This window comes from Cnephaeus nilssonii (assembly GCF_951640355.1).
Source record: "Cnephaeus nilssonii genome assembly, chromosome: 23".
Taxonomy (NCBI): Eukaryota; Metazoa; Chordata; class Mammalia; order Chiroptera; family Vespertilionidae; genus Cnephaeus; species Cnephaeus nilssonii.
Genome location: NC_137094.1, coordinates 16,803,480 through 16,826,522, shown reverse-complemented (window position 1 = coordinate 16,826,522; position 23,043 = coordinate 16,803,480). Strand labels below are relative to the sequence as shown.

Sequence of the window (23,043 nt, the reverse complement as noted above, 5' to 3'; positions counted from 1 at the left end):
CGCGTCTCCATCTCGCTAGCCTGGGCCTTGAGGATGGCTATTAGTGAGTACTGCTTAGCTAGCGGAACAGCCGCGAATAGGGTTGAAAGGTAACAAGGTAACTGACCCCATCCTGGGGGCTCAGGTTCCTCTCCAGCCCGTGTACTGAGGCCACCTCTTCGTATGCCCGGAGGAGCAGTTTCGAGGTGCAATTTTTAACCTGGCACCGTCCCGCATCCCCTTTTTTCGCCGCGTGTCCACATGGAGAGGTTTCCGCTGGTGCTCAGATCGTTTTGGGAAGCGTCGGAGGAGCAGCGTGCGTCTGTCTGTCCATTAGATGCTCTTACAGGGGCTTCCGTGTAGGCACAGAGATTTGGCGTGGCCTCAAAGACAGATGGGGTCAGAGAGGGCCTGGTGGATCAGTAATAGAATATGTAAATCAAAGCCGAGTTGGAGGAGAAGGCCCGGGTAACCTGAGCCAGGCCGTGGCAGGGATGCGCGCTGGAGCAGCTGCGCCGGGGCCCCGCTGATGGCCTGCCCGGCGGGCCAGGGAGGACACGGGCTTAAATGCCGCCTGGATTAGTGCTGAGGGCAGAGAGCAGGTTGGGTGGCTCTGATTTCTGCAGAAACCAGCATGTTACACTCATGCGCTGGTGGTAAGGAGGGCCTCAAAGAGAGTCACCCCAATCCACCTATCCCAGTGGTCGGCAAACTCATGAGTCCACAGAGCCAAATATCAACAGCACAACGATTGAAATTTCTTTTGAGAGCCACATTTTGTAAACTTAAACTTCTTCTAACGCCACTTCTTCCAAATAGACTCTCCCAGGCCGTGGTATTTTGTGGAAGAGCCACACACAAGGGGCCAAAGAGCCACATGTGGCTCGCGAGCCGCGGTTTGCCGACCACTGATATCCTACGTGTTCCCTGTGATGACGCTATTGAAAAGCAGGACTCGGGCTGCCTCTGGGTGGTCTGCCCAGCACCTGAGCCCTGGAGTCGTTGGAGAGGAGTGGGGGGGGACACAATCCGGTCCTCCCCGGATGCCTCACCCTCATCCCTGGAGCTCACGTGTATGTTCACCTAATGCTGATTAAGGATCTTGAGATGGGGAGATTACCCTGGATAATCCAGTGGGCCCAATATAAATACAGGAGTCCTTTTTTTAAAAAAAAATATATAGTTTTAGTGATCTCAGAGAGGAAGGGAGAAGGAAAGAGAGATAGAAACTTCCATGATGAGAGAGAATCATTGATCAGCTGCCTCTTGCACGCCCCCTACGAGCCCGCAACCCAGGCATGCGCCCTGACCAAGAATCGAACCGTGACCTCCTGGTTCATAGGTTGACACTCAACCACTGAGCCATGCTGGCCAGGCAGATACAGGAGTTCTTAAAGGAGAACCTTTCCTGGCTGGGGTCAGAGGGAGAGGTGAGGACAAGAATGTCAGAGGGACGCAACCTTGCCCGCTTTCAGGAAGGATGGCGAGGTGGAGAAAAGGGGCCCCTCGCCCGTGGCCATGAGTAGGCTGAGGAAGCCAGAAAGAGCAAGGATACGGACGCTCCTGAGAGCACTTTCCGGAGGACGCCTGGGTGCCAGCCCGCGGAGGCCCGGGTGAGACTTGGAGGGAACTGTCAGGTAGCGCGTCTGTGAGGTAACACATCTGTGTTGATGGAAGCCACGACATTGGTGGTAATTGGCTATGACAGCAATCGAAAACGGGTACAGGAGGATTCCAGGTTTCCGCCAGAGCCCTCAGCCTAGCCCTTCGTTCTAGAAAAGTCCCTCCTGGTCCCAGGACGAGAGCCTTAAGAACCACACTGGGGCTCTGGCTGGTTTTGCTCAGTGGATAGAGCGTCGGCCTGTGGACTGAAGGGTCCCAGGTTTGATTCTGGTCAAGGGCACATGCCTGGGTTGCGGGCTCGATCCCCCATAGGGGGCGTGCAGGAAGCAGCCAATCAATGATTCTCTCACATCATTGATGTTTCTCTCTCTCTCTCTCCCTCTCCCTTCCTCTCTGGAATCAGTAAATATATATATATATATTTTTAGAAAAACCACACTGGGGACTTGCTGCTCCTCTCTCCAAGCAGGGATCCAGAGGGAAGACAAGGAGCCATAAGTTCTACCCGCAGCACCACCCCCACCTCAGCAGGAGGGTCCGCTGAGCAGTCTGAAGGCAGGAAGCCATGACATTTCTTGCCCGATAAGCACAGAATTGATGCTGATGTGGGAAATAGGAGGTGGTTTGTACAGAATCCAACGTGACAGGGAGAAGGGTGAGTAGGAAAGTGAGGACCAGTTAGAGCCCCCGCCCACTAGCTTCTTCACATCTAACTTAACCGAGATTCCTGAGAAATGGAGAAAGCGAAGACTCGCAGCAGCCGTGGGAATTCCCAAGGTCACAGTCTCTCTGTAACACCAGGGGAGACCCAGGCCTGCCTGACCCCCCAACCCATGGGCTCCCCACGCCTCTGAGCTGCTCCTGGTGTAGCTCTTCACCCCCTTGCTTCAACACCGTTGTCGTAAGGTCACTTTGGGCGTGTGCTCAAGGGGCTGAGGCCCTGTTGAAATGTCTATTTTGATCTTGGAACTAGTTTAGAAAAATCATGGTAGGAAAAAAGAGTGCAAAGAAAGGTCATCAAAAAGTAAACGTATCTCAACCTAGCGTGGCTTTTTTGTTTTGTGCCATACTTGGCAAGGCCTTCTCCAAACCTAGATTAGTAAAATGGACTCCCTCTGTGACTTTTTCTGACACTTTCCCCGTTTAGTTAAATCTTGGACCCATGGGGAATTTATACTGGTGTAAGCTGTGCCATGGGCTCAACTCCATATTTTACATATTCAGTTGTCCCAACACCATTTATTGCTAGCCTATTACTCCTCACTTATTCAAAATGCCACCATAATTCTCCCTAACTTCCATATGCACCTGAGTATTTTTTCCCAAACTTCCTATTCTGTCCCATAAACAAATCAAAAGACAATGAACTGGATAAAAAAAAAAAAAAAGTGATTGCACCTGGCTGGCAGGGCTCAGCGGCTGAGCGTCGACCTATGAACAAGGAGGTCACGGTTCGATTCCCTGTGAGGGCTCCATCCCCAGTAGGGGGCGAGCAGGAGGCAGCTGATCAATGATTCTCTCTCATCACTAGTGTTTCTCTCTCTCTCTCCCTCTCCCTTCTTCTCTGAAATCAATACAAATATATTTTTTAAATTGTATAAAAAAAGGCCCTGGCTGGTTTGGCTCAGTGCCGTGGTCAGCAAACTGTGGCTCTCGAGCCACATGCAGCTCTTTGGCCCCTTGAGTGTGGCTCTTCCACAAAATACCACGTCCTGGGCGAGTCTATTTTGAAGAAGTGGCGTTAGAGGAAGTTTAAGTTTAAAAAATTTGGCTCTCCAAAGAAATTTCAATCGTTGTACTGTTGACATTTGGCTCTGTTGACTAATGAGTTTGCCGACTACTGGGTTAAGGGACAGGGATCCTTCTCAGGGATGGGTATTCTGTTTTGTAATTGTTGATTTGTGTATCTATTTAAAAAATAAATACCCCAGCCGGCATGGCTCAGTGGTTGAGCAGCGACCTATGAACCGGGAGGTCACAGTTCGATTCCCCGTCAGGGCACAGGCCCGGGTTTCAGGCTCTATCTCCAGTGCGGGGGGTAGAGGGAGCAGATTGTGCAGGAGGCAGCTGACCAATGATTCTCATCATTGATGTTTCTATCTCTCTCTCCCTCTCCCTTCCTCTCTGAAATCAATAAACATATATTTTGAACAATAAATAAATAAATAAATAAATAAATAAATAAATAAATAGCACTTTCTTTAAAGAAGAGTCATTGCTTCATCTTCAAAAAAAAATGTCTTTAGGACGTGCGAGGAAACATCTCTGATGTCTACCTGTTCCTTTTGTCTCTTTCTTGGTGGCCCCTGGACCATGTGAAAAGCTCAAGGACATAGATATTGGCTGTTTCCGTGTACACGGAGTGTTCCCTCCGGGAAGGGAACTCCACACAATGGAGTCAAAGAGAAGCATGAAGTCGCAGTGTGTACCGTGTGTGACCAAGCAGCCTTTGGCCTTGGCAAACACTCGAGGGAATTGTCCCCTAACTTGCTAGGAGTTCCAAAGAATGGAAGGCAGTGTTTTCTCAGGCGCAAGGACAAACACGGCTGGGAAGGGTGACTGATAGAGCAGAGGTGCCTTTGGGCGAGGACTCCTGACAGCGGTGACTTTAGAAGCCGAAGGACCTCGAGAGATTTCTCTGGAACCATTCCCTAAGTCTCCCGTAACTTTTCCCTATTAGCGACTCCTGCTCCGTGTCCCCACTAGATGTTGACAGAAAGGCAGTACAACGGTATTGACCCTTAAACCTCTCCCCACCTTCTTGATTACCACGGTCCCAAGGAGACCTCACCAAGGGAAAGCGCTCAACAGAGCGTGGAATGAAGCCAAGTTCATTGAGATCAAGGCAAGACTCCAGCCAGTCTTATTCATGGCGTTCCCTGCAGGGGCGTTCAAGAGTCTATGCATGCTGTATTTTCTCTTTTATTTTTATATTTTTTTACCTTTATTGGTTTTTAGAGAGAGAGGACAGGTGTGGGACAGAGAGAGAGAAACATCGATGAGCGAGAAACATCCATCATTCAGCTGCCTCCTGCACGCCCCCTGCTGGGGATCGAGCCCCTGCAACCTGGGCATGTGCCCTGACTGGGAATCCAACCAGGGACCTCTTGGTTCCTGGGTCAGTGCTCAACCACTGAGCCACACCGGCCGGGCTTTCCTCTTTTATTTTAGTCTCAACCCTTTCTCTCAATCTCTCTCTCTCCATTGTAAGATTTTCTGTGACATTTCAATTATTGTTTGAGGTTTAACATTGCATTTAGAAACACACATTCCTAAAAAAACACACCGCCAAAGTGAACATCGGAGTATATTAAGTATTGGGGGCTTTCCAGGTAGAGTCGTCATTGGAAGCATTATAGGAAAGACGTGACGGGAGCTCTCCAATGTGAGTAGATAATATTCCAATAGCTGTCATCAACACATGAGGTCCCACCATTTGTGTGTCCTTTGGGGCACTGACTGCCTTTTCCTGTTTCAAATATGTTTAAAAAGAAAAGGAAAAAGAAAAAGAAACCACAGGCCAAAGCCTACACAGGTCTTCGTGTGAGGACATCTATAAGCATTTTCCATCCCTCACCACACAGAACAGGAAAATATGAAGCCTTTGCAACGCAGAGCAACGGTACTAGCCGAGAGTAGGGGATGCAGAGATGGAATGCAAGGAGACCCAACGCGAGCTTTACACAAAATACAGTCATAGTAAAGGTTTATTTTGGTGTCTGGTTCTACCATTTTTGCTTTTCAAAATAAAAATATGAGGATACTAAACCAGCTTGTTGGTTCTAATCTAAACTTGGCCAAAAAAAACAAACAAAAAAACAACAAAACACCCCAACCCTTTTTTGTCCAGAAGTAAAAAATATTAGACAAAACAATTTTTTAAAGATAAATATATATGAGAAAATGTAATTCCTGCCCTCAATGAATGTGTCATCGAGATGGGAAAAAAAGAACTCTCAGGAAACACCTGCTCAGAGCAGACTATCTGTGAGCGGTGCACACGCCTCGCTCTCCCAGAGCCTCCGCCAGCTGTCCCTGTGTTGTGAAAACAGAGCCAAGGTCAAGGTGGGTATCTGACCTGCTGTTTTCTGCACCTTGGGTTCCCGTGTTGAAGGAGAATGGACAAGAGAACCACTAGCTCTAAGACACCGTCCCTATTCCCAAAGATTTGAAGAGCAAATTAGGGAAACTGAGTCTAAAGGAAATTCAAGAGTAATGATGAGTTGTTCCCCCCCCCCCCCCTACACACAACCCACCCAAGAAAAAAGGGAGAAGTAGAATCATGAGCTTGGGACGTACACAGATAATGTTTTCTGAGGTGGGTGATTTAGAGCTGGCGTTTAACCGGGTTAAGGTTAAGGTAAGGGGTTAGGGGTTAGGGTTAGGGTTAGGGTTAGGGTTAGGTAAATGGAGAGCGACTACTGGCAAGTTCTGAAAAGGTTCTGACCTCTTCATACCCCATTTTTAAGTCTTGTTCGTGATGCTTTGAATTTATTTTGTGGAACATGGAAATAAATGGACTATATCATTGAGGCCAAGAATTGTATCTTTCTGTTTCCAGAACATTCTAGGCAAACACCCAGGGTTGATTTCAAGAAACTCTGAGACAAAGATAGAGGAAAATCTTAATCTCTTATCGCTCCAAATACGGCTTCAGACTTTTAAAAATATGTGTTCAATGAATACCATATATGCTAATATCTAGTTTACCTTGACTTAGAATTCAAAAATAGATCCAGCCCTAGTCGGTTTGACTCAGTGGTTAGAGCTTTGGACTACGGACCAAAGGGTCCCGGGTTCGATTCCGGTCCAGGGCATGTACCTCGGTTGCAGGTTCCTCTCTGGCCTGGGCCCTGGTCAGGGCTAGTGCAGGAGGCAACCAATCAATGTGTTTCTCTCACTTCGATGTTTCTCTCTGTCTTTCCTCTCTCTCCCCCTAAAAACCAATGGGAAAATATCCTTGAGTGAGGATTGACAAAAAAAAAAAAAATCTAGAAATTTAGTAGGATTAGTGGGTTTACCGATGAGAATAAAGCAATTTTATTTTTCGAAAATGATGGTCATAAAAGCTAGGTCCTGTTACCAGAAGAAATAAGCATGAGAAAACAAAGCTGGTCACTAGGAGAGAAAAGGAAGGAAAAGAAAAAATGAAGAAGCAAGAAGAAAGTTGTGACAGAAGAATCAGTCTAGTTCCACTAGCAAAGAGCCATTATTTTGAGAAAAAAAAATACCAATTACAATTATATCCCCCAATCGAAGAGCATTCAGTGTGTTAGCACACAGCTCTACACACATCACTAGCCTTCGGTTTTTCTTAAACTAATATGAGAAACATACACTGGGAAAATGTAAGGGATGCTTTTGAAACTTCCAAAAAGATCTGCTTTTTAAAAGAATCCATTGGAGGTTTTCTTCACACAGGAACTTTCAGCCTAATGCATTAAAATTACTCAATTCCTAAAATTTGGCCTCCATCAAGTCTATTATCTCTGGATGTTGACAATCAGCTTGCTCCTCTCCCAAACTCGGGAAACCTTGAAAAAAAAAAAAAAAAAACACACCATCAACAACCACAATTTTTTTTTACTGCACTCTGAAGACCCACAAGATCACTGGTCTTTAAAAAAACAATTTCTTTAATGTTTTTACTGATTTCAAAGAGAGGAAGGGAGAACGAGATAGAAACATCAATGATGAGGAACATCAATGATGAGAGAGAATCATGGATCGGCTGCCTCCTGCATGCCTCCCACTGGGGATCAAGCCCGAAACCCAGGCATGTGCCCTGACTGGGAATCAAACCATGACCTTCCGGTTTATAGGTCGACACTCAACCACTGAGCCATGCAAGCCGGGCCTAAAATGTTTTTTGTGGTTTTTTTTTTTTTAAGGTTTCCTCATAGATGCTGTTCTTATATTACCCATTCAAAAAAAAAAAAAAAAGTCTAATGAAATTCCCCAAAGAAGGTAAGTAAGCTTAGGGAATATCAAAAGAATAATAAAACCACCACTATCTATTTAATGCCTCATTTTGATCAAGAGCAAACAGACTGGATTTTCATCGTCACACATATCCATTGATGATGGAGTTGCTGATAATCGCAGATTTGACCTGGGAATACTTTTTCTTTCGCTTCTAAAGGATTGCTGTTAAGATTCAGGGTTGGAGAGAACTCAGTGACCTTGACTCCACAGTGAACTTCTCAGAAGTCCGTGGAGCATGCTGGGGGCAGGAGAGGGGCAGACTGCATGGGAGGTCTAGATAAAGGCTCAGATCTTTCCTCTAAGAAAGGTCCATGATTCTAGTGACTGAGCTCTAGAAACCTTTGGGAGCCAGAGGAGTCATCACCTAGTAATTTAGCATCAGCTCTGTGGTTGGGTGGTGGTTCTTTTCATGTTGAAGGGAAGGAGTTGTTCAAACAACATCGCTGGTTTGAAACCCATCCAGAACCAATGCGAACACCGAGTGGGCTGCCTCGAAACCACACATTGTTTCCTTCAGACAAAAGATAATGATGCCCTAATGAGCGTTACCCTTTACTGCCCTCCCTGGAACACAGCCGCGGGAAGAAAACCCGCAGAACGGAATGGTTCGCCCCAACATTTACAATGTTGTGCAATGACCCCTATCCTTTTTTCTTTAAGCGCTTGTACTAGTGTTGTTAAGTATTTGCGTTGTTTAACTCCTAAATTCCGACCTCCTCGAATCTCAGAAGTGCCCTCCCAGAGAGAGAAAGGAAATGAGCAAAGGAGGAAAAATAATAGAACCCTCGCTGATAGAGAATACCTCCGAGAAACGTAAAGCGCTTCTGCGGTATCATCAAATTCTGATGTGTCTTGACCTCATCAAAGAGGGGGAAGTAACAGAGATTAGTATTTGGAGTTACGGAGAGGGAAAGGGAGGCAAAAAGAAGTTGGACTGAAGGTCCCTTTCATTAAAAAAAAGCATTTAATAAATCATCAGATCTGCGTGGAGGAAAAGTTAAAATTCAACTGGTTGGACTCATGAGAGTAGATGTGTCGAGGATTTATAGGATTCGCTGGAATCATTTGCTGTTTCTTTCTTTTTTAAAAAAAAATATATTTTATTGATTTTTTACAGAGAGGAAGGGAGAGGGATAGAGAGTTTAACACCGATGAGAGAGAAACATCGATCAGCTGCCTCCTGCACACCCACTACTGGGGATGTGCCCGCAACCAAGGTACATGCCCTTGACCGGAATCGAACCTGGGACCCTTCAGTCCGCAGGCCGACGCTCTATCCACTGAGCCACACCGGTCAGGGCCATTTGCTGTTTCATTGAAGAACAAGCGGAAGGGCACCATTGCACATCGCTTCCATGAAAATTACCCACAACCCCGTAAACCCACAATCTGCCCCCCATCCCATTCCGGCTCCATCTGCTTCCTATGCGCTCATGCACGGCAGCCTCCAAGAATGTTTCCACCTCCTCGCCTCTCATTCTCCCTCCATCGCGGTTGAACGTGGCTTCCTTGTCACACGTCTCCAAGGAAGTGGCTCTGGTTAGGTTGACAGTGGCTTCCCCATTACCAAATCCATGGGCCCTTTCCTTTTTCTGCTCATCACCTGCTTGATCTCAATCGCATTCCAAAGAGTTGTTCACTCCTTCCTGGAAACTCCTGCCTCTCTTGACCTTGCGTGACACCAGTCCGTCCCCAGTTACCTCACTCACCTCTGGCCATGCCTCCTCAACCTTCTCGGCATCACTCTTTAACAGTGCAGGGCCCCAGAGCTGTTTTCTAGTTCTGTTTGAACTTTTTTTTATTGATTAAGGTATTACCTATGTGTCCTTATCCCCCCCCCCATTGCCCCCCTACCGTCCCCCCACCTGCTCATGCCCTCACCCCCCTGGTGTCTGTGTCCATAGGTTAGGCTTATGTGCATGCATACGAGTCCTTTGGTTGATCTCTCCCCCTTCCCCCCACCCTCCCCTCTGAGCTTTGACTCTTCTCTGATGTCTGTCTACATCTGTGTCCCTGGCTTTAATCATCATCTCTCCCATGCCTACATTTCACTCTCACCTTTCGACTCATACTAACAACTTCTCTTTTCCACTTGGCCATCGAATAGACCTCTCACCTGTCATGGCCCAAATCAAATCCTTGATTTCTGCCCCAAACTTGCTCTAGTCGTTCTGATTTCAAAAACGTTGCTTCGCTCCCTCCTCTAATGGGATACAGGTCATTGTGTTCCTCCCCAAAACGTGTCTTAAAGCCATCTCCTTCCCTTCTTCTCCACCACTACCACGCTAGCCTAAGCAGCCATCATGTCTCATCTAGAGTATACCCAGAGCCTCCTGTATTATCTTCCAGTTGCTTTCTCACCAACACCCCGCCTCCCACCCCCACCCCCCGCCTTGTTCACAGAGGAGTACGGATTCTAAGTTTTTCAGACATAAAATGAGATCCTATCATTTTGCTACTTTAAACCATGTGCTGACTTCTCACTGAGCATACTGTCAAGTCCAAACCCTTTGTCATAGTTCATGAGGCCACCCATGAGCTGGTTCCTATCGACTTCATCCCCTCCCCATGATACCGTCCCTCCTCCTCACCGAGCGCTAGCCACACAGGACGGTCTCTTTCAAGAACGTGACAGCTTGTCCTCATCCCAGTCCATTCCCACGCTGGCTGTTCCCTCTCCCCAGAAATGAGAGTATCACTCCTTCTTGTAGTGCAGGTCTCAGGCTGTATCCTCTTTACAGGGAGGCCCTCCTTAGCCACTCAATCTAAAGATACCCGAGCCCAAATCGCTCTCTCCCCCATCACCCCATCTGATGTTCTTCATAGAACTTCTTACCTCCTGAAAATATCATCGTTTCACATCACTTACTAGTTTAGTATCTGTGTGCCCTCACTAGAATGTTCCTTCCTGGAAAAGCGGGACCACGTCGGCTGTATCCCTAGTTCCTGGCGCCTGCAACAGTGCCTGGCACAGGAGGTGCACCTAAGTATTGGCTGAGAATGAATGAATTTACGTCTGGGTGAGGATGCTGAAGTGCAGCGCTTTCATAGAGAGCTCAGGGACAGTAATGGGATTATAAAAATATTAAATTTTTTCTAATATCTTCTCAGGGTTTGTGGCTGAGTGGAGCTCCCCCTGTGGGAGCGCACTGACCACCAGGGGGAAGCTCCTGTGTTGAGTGTCTGCCCCCTGGTGGTCAGTCCACGTCATAGCGATCGGTCGTTCCTGATGGTTCCCAGTTGTTCTGCCGTTAGGGTCAATTTGCATATGACCCTTTTATTATATAGGATGCCATTTCTGCCTGGCCGCCATGGCTCAGTGGTTGAGCATCAACCAATGAACCAGGAGGTCACAGTTCGATTCCCAGTCAGGGCACATGCCTGGGTTGCAGGCTTGATCCCCAGTGTGGGGCATGCAGGACGCGGCTGATCAATGATTCTCTCTCATCATTGATGTTTCTTTCTCTCTATCCCTCTCCCTTCCTCTCTGAAATCAATAAAAATATTTTTTTTAAATGCCATTTCTCAGGTTCCCACCCAAATAGGGAAAATCAGTATGTAGTCCTGGGATCTGCAGGTTCAACAAATTTCCCACCGTGTCTGGTTCACACGGAAGTTGGAGGACCCCTTATTAAAGGGCCAGAGTCCTGCATTGAGTTTGTTTTGAATACAAACAATAGACATTGTTAATAGACGTCGCTCTATGCAAGAATGTGCCCTGCTTGTGTTTGGAAGCAATATATTAGAAAATATTCGATCAGCTCGACTTAAGGTAGAACTGGTCCTGTTTGATGTTAATGAGAAACATTCCCTGCAGATACTTCAAAAGTTCGGGAGAAGGCCTTTTTATTTACGTTATTTATAATTAGGCCGATCCCAGGGAAGATCTAAACAGAGTTATAAAAGGCAGAACGGGCACCAAACATACCACGAGCACATGTGCCCTCGGTAAATACTTGCTGCATGAATGGCACCCTTCAGTTCGCTTCCTTTGCCAAATCAAAGGCAAAGGAGTGACCCCTAACCTTCCAGTCTTTTCCCGTCTCCAATAACGCTTGAATTCTGGAGATCGGAATACCAGCAACACATCTGTATTGTCTCTACATTGTTAGATAGTCATCCACTTATTCAGTACATGTTTAGTTGTCATCGACTATGTGCCGGGACCTGAGCGAAGTTGCAGGGATGTGGTGATGATCAAAACAGACTCGGTCTCTACTGGGAGGGAGTTTTCCATCGTAGAGGCCCGTGGTCGGCAAACTGCGGCTCGCGAGCCACATGCGGCTCTTTGGCCCCTTGAGTGTGGCTCTTACACAAAATACCACAGCCTGGGCAAGTCTATTTTGAAGAAGTGGCAATAGAGGAAGTTTAAGTATGAAAAATTTGGCTCTCCAAAGAAATTTCAATTGTTGTACTGTTGATATTTGGCTGTGCTGACTAATGAGTTTGCCGACCACTGATTTAGGCCTAGCGAGCTAGGTCCTTTGGCAGGTGGACTATTTGAAAACGAAGGGAAATCTCGGAAAAGTATAGGGAACTTCAAAGCCAGGCACTAGCTGGCCACCTGCCTCATGTTTAGCTTTCAGGGTGATGTTGCTTGGGTTACTGATGTTGTGGCTCAGAAAGTAATTTTTATCCTCTCCAGCGACTCCATTTAACTCACTCAGAGTGAATTCTTACATATTCAGAAAGCTTAACGAATTATGGTTTATCAGCAACCATTTTTTATAGATATATTTTTATTGACTTCAGAGAGGAAAGGAGAGGGAAAGAGAGAGAGACACATCAATGATGAGAGAGAATCATTCATTGGCTGCCTCCTGCATGCCCCCTGTTGGGGATCGAGCCCACAACCTGGGCATGTGCCCTGACCGGGAATCGAACCGTGACCTCCTGGTTCATACGTTCACGCTCAACCACTGAGCCACGAAAGCTGGGCTTCCAGCAAAATTTAAAAGCATAATAAACAGGAGGTATTACACATTATCTTCCCTTCTTCCCCACTGCGATCTTGTTCGCATCCGCAGCATATCTCTGCAAGTCCTCCCGCCAAGATGATCTCCATCCATCAGGGACACTTTTGACCCTTCACCTCACCTGACTTCTTGGCTACTCGCAGCTTTGTAGATTTCCTTTCCTCGCTGCCTTGTAAAGCTTGTGTTCCCAGAGTTCCACCCTCTCTTCCCACTTCTCCCTTAACTGTACCCCCAGGTGATCTTATTACCCCCATGTACCCCAGTTATATTAGAAATCACTTCAGATCCACCCTCTAAGACCTACCTTCTACCAGACAGTGTATCTGTTCTTATGCCACGGACACTCCCCTGTCCCGGTCAGCTCTTCCTCAAATATTGTCTATCAGAGTCAATGCCAGCCTGGGCCCCATCCCCAGAAGATACAAGATTTCCCCCTCTTCCTCATCCTCACATCCATTCAGTCACCCAAATACCCAAAATGTTTCCTTCTGTCCTATGGCCCCTTCGTTCAGGCCCACGTCCTTTCTTTCAGGGATCGCTCAAATAACCGAGCTACTAGTCTACTTCCAGGACGAGCGTCCCTTTTGGTTGATTTATCTCGCTCCTGGCACCACGCCAATGTGTGATGCACCTTCGCATCCCGAGCCCCCGGAAAGCGCCTGGAACATGCGGAATGAATGAATCCATCAGTTAATGCTCACGTTCATTATTAGTGAATGCGCTGCCTGCTCTGGGCTCGGAAATGGAGGCTGTTGTGTGTATTGGTGTTCACTCTTAATAATGGTTTTCGACACTTTGTAAAAAGCTTTTCCCATGTCCATTGGCATTTTCTAAGTCCCTTGGTTGTCTCTGGTTATGTTTGTTTGGTTTGGGCAAGAGCCTGGGGTCTGCCCTCTAATTTGTCTGAATTCAGCCTCCGTTGTTGATAGGCGCGAACTTGACATAGGACTTCACACCCATTGAACCAGACTTCTTGTCTCAATTACATCACTTAACACGGGGCTTCCTGGGTCTCCGCGGGCCCCCTTAATGAGCAGAGTGCTCTCAAAAGCTGTCAGGAAAGGAAGGGTGTGGAATTCTAGAGGCACGAGGGTGTGGACAGGAGCGGAAGAACGCCTGGGCTGTTTCTTCCTAAGGTTACCTCATGGTCATAAAATTTCAGGCATAAACGAATTCAAGGTTGCCCTAGCCAGGTTCAGAGGAATCAATCATCAATAATCAAATCCTCAGCTTCCACTTGTCCCTTTTCTTCTTTCTTTAATTCCCCCCCCCCCCAAAAAAAAATTTACTGATTTTAGACAGGAAGGGAGAGGGAGAGATAGAAACATCCATGATGAGAGAGAATCATGGATTGGCTGCCTCCTGCACGCCCTGACTAGGAATTGAACTGTGACCTCCTGGTTCATAGGTTGACGCTCAACCACTGAGCCACACCAGCCGGGCTGTTCCTTTTCTTCTAAGAGATCTGCCTGAGAAAGTGTCTACAAGGCGGCAGGCAGGTCTCAGTTCCTGACCCTTTGGGTATTCTCTTCTTCCTCTTGACAGGAGAAGGGATGCTCCCATCCATCCGGCTCTTACTGTGTGTATCGCCTGAGTTATAGTCAAGACTCTAGGACAAGGGTCCTCAAACTTTTTAAACAGGGGGCCAGTTCACTGTCCCTCAGACCGTGGGAGGGCCGGACTATAGTTTTAAAAAAAACTATGAACAAATTCCTATGCACACTGCACATATCTTATTTTGAAGTAAAAAAACAAAATGGCAAAAACACCCGCATGTGGCCCTCAGGCCGTAGTTTGAGGACGCCTGCTCTAGGGCAGCACACAAAAGGACAATTCTAAATATTGGTGTTCTCACTGGAAAGTAAATGACTCACGAATAAATCCCTTTCCAAGTTAGATTGTTTCCAATGATTTGCTTTCAATCAAAATGGAAGGAGGCTCTCATTAAACTGTCAACTGACATATCACCCAAAATAACTTTTTGTGATGATTGCTATGTGATTCTTCACACTAGTAAGTCTGAATTTTTTTTTTCATGGAAACATTTGTTGCTATTCAAACCACATTTTTATTACGTTCTGATTCTGTGCGGGCATTTCTTTAGTATATGGTTAACTCGTTGTCTTAACAACACGATCAAGCTTTCCATTGTGTGCCCTCTGCTGCAAAGATTGGACTTTCCTCTCCTTAGTCAACAGATCCTTTCAAAACCTCAACCAAAAACCAGGACAATCATCTCTCCTGGCGCGTCTCTTTCCCAGGAGGCTGTTCCTCACATTTTATGGTCCCCGTGCATCCTTGCCCGTGTCTCAATCAGCCATTTGCAAGGAGAGTAGACTAGCCATTGTCTTGGACCAATCGGCTTTCTACTTCATGGTTTGTAGAAGAGACTATGAAGAAATTGCCTGCCCAGTTCGGCTCAATGGTTGAACCTCGACCTATGAACCAGGAGGTCATGGTTCGATTCCCAGTCAGGGCACATGCCCAGGTTGTGGGCTCGATCCCCAGTGTGGGGCATGCAGGAGGCAGCCGATCCATGATTTTCTCCCATCATGGATGTTTCTATCTCACTCTCCCTCGCCCTTCCTCTCTGACATCCATCAAAATACATTCTTAAAAAATAGAAGGAGATTGCAAAATGAAGACAGGAAATACTAATATTATTTTCATCTTGGTGGTGGGTCCCTAGGGTCTGTTACATCTCTCTCTTCCTCTTCCTTCCTGGCTGAAATCAGTGAAAATATTTTTTTAATAAAGATGTGGGGTAGGAAAGCGAGAAGAGCCTACCTTGACCCCACTCATCTAGCTCCCATCAGCCTCCTGCCAGGTCCTGAAAATGGGCTGTGTGCTTTCCCTCTTGGACTCCTGGGGGGCATAACGTCTAAGGGTGATCGCCAGATGTTTGGAAATGGTGGTAAAGCGTTCAGGGAGTGCTTGTTGTTCATCCCACGTCGAATCCTCTTGACTCGTAGAGTTTTTGATCTGAACACGCTCTAGCCCTGTTCTCCCTGGCAACACCCCGGACCTGCCGAGCGAACGCAGGCATTTCGGAACCCATCGCAGCCTCCCGGGACGCGGGTGCTGGAACCAGGAGCTCAGGAGCAGGCCCACTCTGTCAGTCTTTCCTGGCGGCCACTTGCACATGTGGGGTTGTGTTTACGCAGAACGTGAATAATTTCGGAAACTGCTAAAACGGAACCAACATACTTTCTTTTTAAGAGACGGTGGAGATCACAAATCATTCTGCAAATATAATAAGCTGCGTGGGCTGGGCAGGCCCCATTCCCGACGACGCCTGCCATGAGCCTGCTGGTGAGGCCCCGTGAGACAGGGATGGGGACGGCAGCTCCTGTAAGGGCTCAGCCCCTGGAAACACTTGGTCTCCGAGGGCGTTGCTGGAATTTACAAGGCTTATCACAGTGCTTGCTCTAGATTAAACACTCAACAAATTCTTGGTGAAGGCATCCCCGGCTGGTGACAGCCTCTTGTGTCTTAGACTAATCACAGTGACTCAGAGAAATATGTCAGCTTAGATGTCTTTATACTGCACATTGCATCCCCGGGACTCAGTTATCTTATCACCGGAAGGTCCCAGCGTTTGACCGTCTATCAAGCCATCTATCTAGCTTAGATATTTTAAGATAATTATTTTTTTTAATCTTTATTGTTGAAAGTATTACATATGTCCCCCCTTTTCACCCATTGAATTCCAGCCCACTGCCACCTCTGACCCCAGCCCCCCCCCCCCCGCCCCCTCTATTGTCTGTGTCCAGGGGCGATGCATATATGCATACAAGGTCTCTGGCGGATCTCTTCCCGCCCGCCCACCCTCCCCCACCCTCCCCCACCCTCCCTCCATGATTTGATCGTCTGTTCCATGCTTCTATGTCGTTGGATCTATTTTGTTCATCAGGTTATGTTGTTCATTAGATTCCACACGAGGACAATTATTTTTAACAGAGAGGCAGCTATTTGCACTTGGAGCAAGAGGCATGGACTGAAATATATGGGCGGCGTGATCTTAGAAGGTGATGTGGCCTCTCAATGCCTCGGGTTCCTCGGCTGTAAATAAAGGAGACAATAATACCTATGCCCTAGAACGCTGATAATTATGTTTATACATGAAGGGAATCTGGCGTATTTCGAGCACCGATCCATATTAGCGGTTATCACTAACATGAATCTATTTAAGACATCTGCAATAGTGCAAGAAGTTTAATATAATTAATAATAAGTTTTAGCCATTCTATATGTTTATGCCTGCTATATGTATACACTGTGTGGTCAGATTATTATGATCTCTGAACGCATAATAATCTGGCCACTCAGTGTGTGTGTGTGTGTGTGTGTGTGTGTGTGTGTGTGTGTGTATTGGAGGCCCAGTGCATGAATTCGTACATGGGTGGGATCCAGCCAGCCGGGCCACGGGGAGGGGACATGGGCGGTTGGCCGGCCTGCCTGCTGGTCGAACTCCTGGTCTAGGGGACAATTTGCATATTAGCCTTTTATTCTATAGGATGGACACGGAGTGGCCAGATGATTATGCGTTCAGAGATCATCATCATCTGGCCACTCAGTGTATATTATAATTAATACACAGTCTATAACTACAGTATATAATGCTTCCTATATGTAATAGTCACATGCCATCCTGGGGGTGTCCATGTTAAAGAACCCCTTGCAGTTCTATGAGCGGTACCATACACAGAGGGAATGACCTCATGTACATATGAGGGTGATGACGATGACAAGGGCGAAGATGTAAAAGGAGATAAGAATCGTCTCTATTGAGGGGTATTGCTGACCCTTGAGGTATCAATGAAAACATAATCACAAGCCTGGCCAGCGTGGCTCAGTGGTTTCCCACCCACCTAGGAACCAGGAGGTCAGGGTTCGATGCCCGGTCAGGGCACAGGCCCGGGTCGCGGGCCCCATCCCCAGGGCGGGGCGTGCAGGAGGCAGCCGGTCCATGATTCCCTCTCATCATTGATGTTTCTCTCTCTCTCTCCCTCTCCCTTTCTCTCTGATGCTTCTCTCCTTGCAGGGATGTTCTGGAAGCTCTGGCTGCCCTTGATCCTGGCGGCCACGCTGGTGCGGGCGGCCGACGGCAGGAAGAACCGGCCGGCGGGCGCCATCCCCTCGCCCTACAAGGATGGAGGCGGCGGCGGCGGCGGCGGGGGCAACAACTCGGAGCGCTGGCAGCAGCAGGTCAAGGAGGTGCTGGCGTCCAGCCAGGAGGCGCTGGTGGTCACGGAGCGCAAGTACCTGAAGAGCGACTGGTGCAAGACGCAGCCGCTGCGGCAGACGGTGGGCGAGGAGGGCTGCCGCAGCCGCACGGTGCTCAACCGCTTCTGCTACGGCCAGTGCAACTCCTTCTACATCCCGCGCCACGTGCGCCGCGAGGAGGCGTCCTTCCAGTCCTGCGCCTTCTGCCGGCCGCAGCGCGTCGCCTCGGTGCTCGTGGAGCTCGACTGCCCCGGGCTGGACCCGCCCTTCCGACTCAAAAAGATCCAGAAGGTGAAGCAGTGCCGGTGCATGTCCGTGAACCTGAGCGACTCGGACAAGCAGTGAGCGCGCGCGCGCCCTGGGCGCACCGGCCCCCGGGCGCGCCGCCGCCTCCGTCCCTGTCCTCGAACCCGCTCACGCTGCCCCGCGGCCCCCTCGTGTCCTGGCCGCAGCGCGGGCCTCGAGGGGAGCTTGGCTGATGGGTGGCGGGCCGATCCCGGGCCTCCCGGCTGCCCGCCTCCCCAGACCCGGAGGAAGAGGCTGGACCGGCACCCAGCGGTCCGGAGAGGCGTGGATGTTTCCACCGTGTGGAATGGGGAGGTCCCCCTGGCCTGGCCTGCACTCCAGCTCGCCCTCTGCCTCCGGAAGGGAAGGATGCGCCCCCACAACCCTCTGCTGCTGGTCCTGGTCCCCCTGGTGCCCCTGGTCCCCCCGCGGGGAGGGGGGGGCCTGGTCCCCATGGCTGGGGGCTGCCCTCTGGCTGCTGAGCTGTGGGTTTGGAGGAGCGGCCTGTGGGCGGGGAGTTCCTCGTCCCCTGAGGCTTCCCTGGGGACCTTGCTCATAGCAGGCCATGCCCTCCCCGCCCCCAGCCTCCCCCACCTGCCTCACTCCCCCCCCCCCCTCGCCCCCCAACAACGGACTCCAGATGAACGCTGGTGTGCATGCTGTAATCGCTGCCGTGCGCATGTTATCACACACACAGCCTGCAGAGCGGCGCCATATGGTATCATGCCTGACCTGTACCCTACAGAGCTGTTCCCAGGTGTTCTGGTCCCAGCCTCCTATTGGTTCACGGGTTTGGACACTGGCTTTGCAGCAGGTCCTGAGTCAGGACCAGAGCAGGAGGATGTCTGACTCAGAAACAAGGCCTGGCAGCAGGTGCCTGTTCCGGATCAGGAGGGAGATGAGGGAGGAGTGGTGGTTTCGCATTGAATAGAAGGAAGTCATTGCACCACAATGTAGTCACCGGGTTGGGGTGCAGGGGTGTGGGGAGGCGGGTACATTGGGAAATTGTTCATCTTCACCGTGCCTCTGTGGAGTGAGAAGGTATACTGTTTCACTGCCATGGCACGAAGCAAACGCTATTTTAAAAGAGAGAAATGTTTAAGAAGGTAGGGAGTTGGGTCACATTGTGGTCTAGCCCAGTGGTCGGCAAACTCATTAGTCCACAGAGCCAAATATCAACAGCACGATGATTGAAATCTCTTTGGAGAGCCAAATTTTTTAAACTTAAACTTCTTCTAACGCCACTTCTTCAAAATAGACTCGCCCAGGCCGTGGTATTTTGTGGAAGAGCCACACTCCAGGGGCCAAAGAGCCGCAGGTGGCTCGCGAGCCGCGGTTTGCCGACCACTGGGCTAGGAGGAAGTCAAGGCTATGGTGTGTCCAATGGGAATCTATGAACTCCCAGAAAGCCACGAGCTTCCTTGTCAAAGAACGGACTCCCGAATAAAAGATGGGCAATCTTAGGCCAGCTTGCATTTTTTCTCATCAATTCTTGAGGTTCTCATGTTGTGGTCTCTTGACGGAAGGAAGTGGACATAATCTAATTTCCTGGAAAAAAAAATTATTTTTACTCCGCTAAGTGGCCCCACCGGAAGGTTCCCTGAGAGTGGTGTTTATAGAATCTGATCAATGCGAATGAGATTCCAATCTGATGGGTGGGAATGAGCATGCTCAGAACGGTTTTCCCTGGCAATTCCCAAGCACCGGGCCCTATGCGCTCTGCCGGGGACCTCGGGAAGGCCTGTTAGTTACCTGGGTGTGTGAGACATGGAAGCCGAGGCTTCCTGACATCAGACAGCGATGGAGGATCTAGACTAGACACATCCCCCTGGAGAGCACGGATTCGGTGGGCGTGACAGGTCCGGGCATCCGTGGCCACACCCCCTGCCCTGTCAGTTTCATTTCCGTTACTTCTGAAACTCCCTGAGACCTGAGCAGAAGGTGCGGTTTGTACAGGAGCTCTGGGGTTCAGAAATGGGCCCGAAGTCAGGACATTCGCATGTAGTGGGAAACTGCTCAAAGTCAGACTCAGGCAGAACACGCAGCAGAAAAGCTGTGAGGGAAGGAGGTCCATGTGATTGGGATGGAGGCCGATGGAGAGGAAGAGGAGGAGGGGAGGGGAGGGCAGGGCAGCCTGATTGTATAAGCACAGAACCCAGGCCGATAGGGGAAGGAGGAAGCCATGTATGTGCTCACAGTGCAAACACTCGCTCACTCGTTGAGCCTGATGGAAACAATATGATATGCTGCAATGGGGGTTCTCTTATGTACAAAGTTTACCTTCTAATGGCTCAAATCGTATTTAATTGTGTGTGTGTGTTTTTGTTTATAAATGAAGAAAAGCTATAAGTGTAATGTAATTATTTTATAGGTGTACTATTAAATTATAGAACAAATAAAGAGACTCTAGGATTCTATGGGATCTCGGTGTGACGTGCCATGAGAGAGAAAGTGTGAGCTTGGCTCCGTGGGCGGCCTAGGAGCGCTTGTGCGTTAGGAGGGCTTCTGTCCGGCCACGGTGAGTCGGACCCCTGGCCCACATCACGTGATCGCCCGCCTTCGGGGCCTGGCGGCTTCAAAGAGATTCAGAACCAGGCATCCAACAGCAGAAGTGCTGGGCATGGCTCTCAACCCTGGTCTTAGGGGTTTTCCAAGAGGCTTACAGATCCCAGCAGCTGGAGAGAGAATTTCTTTTCTTTCTTTTTTCTTCTCTTCTCTTCTCTTCTCTTCTCTTCTCTTCTCTTCTCTTCTCTTTCCTTTCCTTCTTTCTTTCTCTTTCTTTTTCTTCCTTCCTTCCATCCTTCCTTTCTTCTTTCTTTCTTTCAAAATATATCTTTATTGATTTCAGAAAGGAAGGTAGAGAGAGAGAGAGAGAGAGAGAGAGAGAAACATCAATGATGAGAGAATGATTGATCAGCTGCCTCCTGCATGCCGCCTACCGGGGATCGAGCCCACAACCTGGGCATGTGCCCTTGACCAGAATCAAACCTGGGACCCTTCAGTCCGCAGGCCAACGCTCTATGCACTGAGCCACACCGGGTATGAAGAGAGAATTCTCCAGCTGTTCCCACTGTGTTCTCTGCATAAGGAAGACTGAGCCGGGAAACCTGGAGAAACCGCCGCAAATAGAAGTCTGCCGTCCACCTCGCCATCCCCTTCGCAGCCCGGGCACCGCACCGTGTCTTCCACGAGCCAGACCTCGTCCTGAGTTTTGTACATTTTCACGTTCACTTGTCACGAGGCTCGGCCTTTCTTAATTTAAATCCTTTCGTTTCACAGCGTCTCACTTTCTCTATGAATTGACTTACCTGCCATTCAAGAGACTGAACTACCAATAAAAAGAATGAAACTGCATATGGTTGGTTTGCTGTTTGGATTTAAAAGGAATTTCATGGAACTTCATAATAAATAATTCAATTTAGTTCATTAAATGGGACCCCACACTCCACTTAAATGAGACTAAGGCATTCCAATTCACTTGTTTCTGAAGTTGGATGATTGATTTAAAAAAAACACCACTATTATTAATGATTTCAGAAAGGAAGGGAGAGGGAGAGAGAGATAGAAACATCAATGATGAGAGAGAATCATTGCTCGGCTGCCTCCTGCACACCCCCCACTGGGGATCGAGCCCACAACCCAGGCATGTGCCCTTGACTGAAATTGAACCTGGGACCCTTCAGTCCACAGGCCGACGCTCTATCCACTGAACCAAACTGGTAGGGCAATTGATTTTTTTAAATCCTCACTGAGGACATCCTTAGAGAAAGGTGGGGGGAGACAGACACAGAGATATCGATGTGAGAGAGAAACATCGTGGCCCAACTGGGAACTGAACCCGAAACCTAGGTACATGCCCTGACCAGGAGTTGAACTGGCGACCCTTCGGGACACAGTATGATGCTCAACCCACTGAGCCACACAGGCCGGGTAGATGATTGACTTTACGTTACAAAGTCAATGAAAAGGAATTGGCTGCTATCGGGTGAACCGCATAGAGAGGAGGCATTCCTAGCGAGCGTATTTGATGATTGGCCTGTCACCCCTGGTTATGAATGTCTGCCTGGGAGGTGACCAATCAGACCGGGTCATAAGGAATAGCATTAACGGTTAGTTGACCACCAGGTTATCTTCTGAACCCTCTTCAGCTCCACGCTCGCCACTCCTCCTCCCAACCCCACGGCCCCGGCTCCCCAAGGAAGGCAGGCATCGGAGGTCCTTTAGCAAAGGGGACAGGTGGCCTCCAGGCCGTGTTTGCTCTGGTTGTGTGTACCCATGGGCAAGTTGGCATTGCTGGCTTCTCCGGGACTCAGCCTGGGAAACGTGGGGGCCGAGAACAAAGCCACTGTCAAGTCAGTTCTAGAATCCTGAGATTCCTACCAGGTTTGCCTTCTTTTCTCCACCTTTTAGAGGAGGGGTGGGGGGCTCATCGCAGGCCTGTCCGGTTCAGGGGAGTCGGGGAGTCTGAGATTCTCAACTGCATTGACCCACTCCTTCCTGATAGGACGTTGACCTTGGCCCAGACTCGCTGGAGCTCCCCTGACACGGCTCTGCTTCTGAGTCCGAGTCGGCCTGACTGCGGGAGACGAGGGTTCCCTTAAATGCTGCCGGAAACCCTATGCTTTCACGCTCTGATGGAATCGGTCTTCCATCGCCTTGAGTCTTTTTTTTTTTTTTAATATATATTTTATTGATTTTTTTTCAGAGAGGAAGGGAGAGGGATAGAGAGTTAGAAACATCGATGAGAGAGAAACATCGATCAGCTGCCTCCTGCACACCTCCTACTGGGGATGTGCCCGCAACCAAGGTACATGCCCTTGACCGGAATCGAACCTGGGACCCGTCAGTCTGCAGGCCGACGATCTAGCCACTGAGCCAAACCGGTTAGGGGTTGTTGTTTTTTTAATCTCTTGAACAAATCCATGCCACTTGGAAGTCAGTACTCAATGCCACACTCCTTACAGTCACA

The 23,043-nt window shown here is 48.8% G+C and overlaps 1 protein-coding gene across 2 annotated transcripts in view; it reads left to right on the top strand.

Moving 5' to 3' along the window:
• The window catches only part of GREM2 (gremlin 2, DAN family BMP antagonist), a 98,352-nt gene that overhangs the window by 43,320 nt on the left and 31,989 nt on the right, over positions 1 to 23,043 (top strand). Inside the window, exon 3 of one of the 2 annotated variants that reach the window (XR_013813087.1) lies at positions 17,608 to 20,930. Coding sequence is in view for 1 of the 2 variants with exons in the window: in XM_079763501.1 (XP_079619627.1) it covers positions 17,610 to 18,134 (525 nt within the window). In the remaining variant the exon portion in view is untranslated. Of the gene's footprint in view, positions 1 to 17,607; positions 21,419 to 23,043 lie in introns of those variants that run through there. The other variant, XM_079763501.1, reaches the window with a different exon arrangement.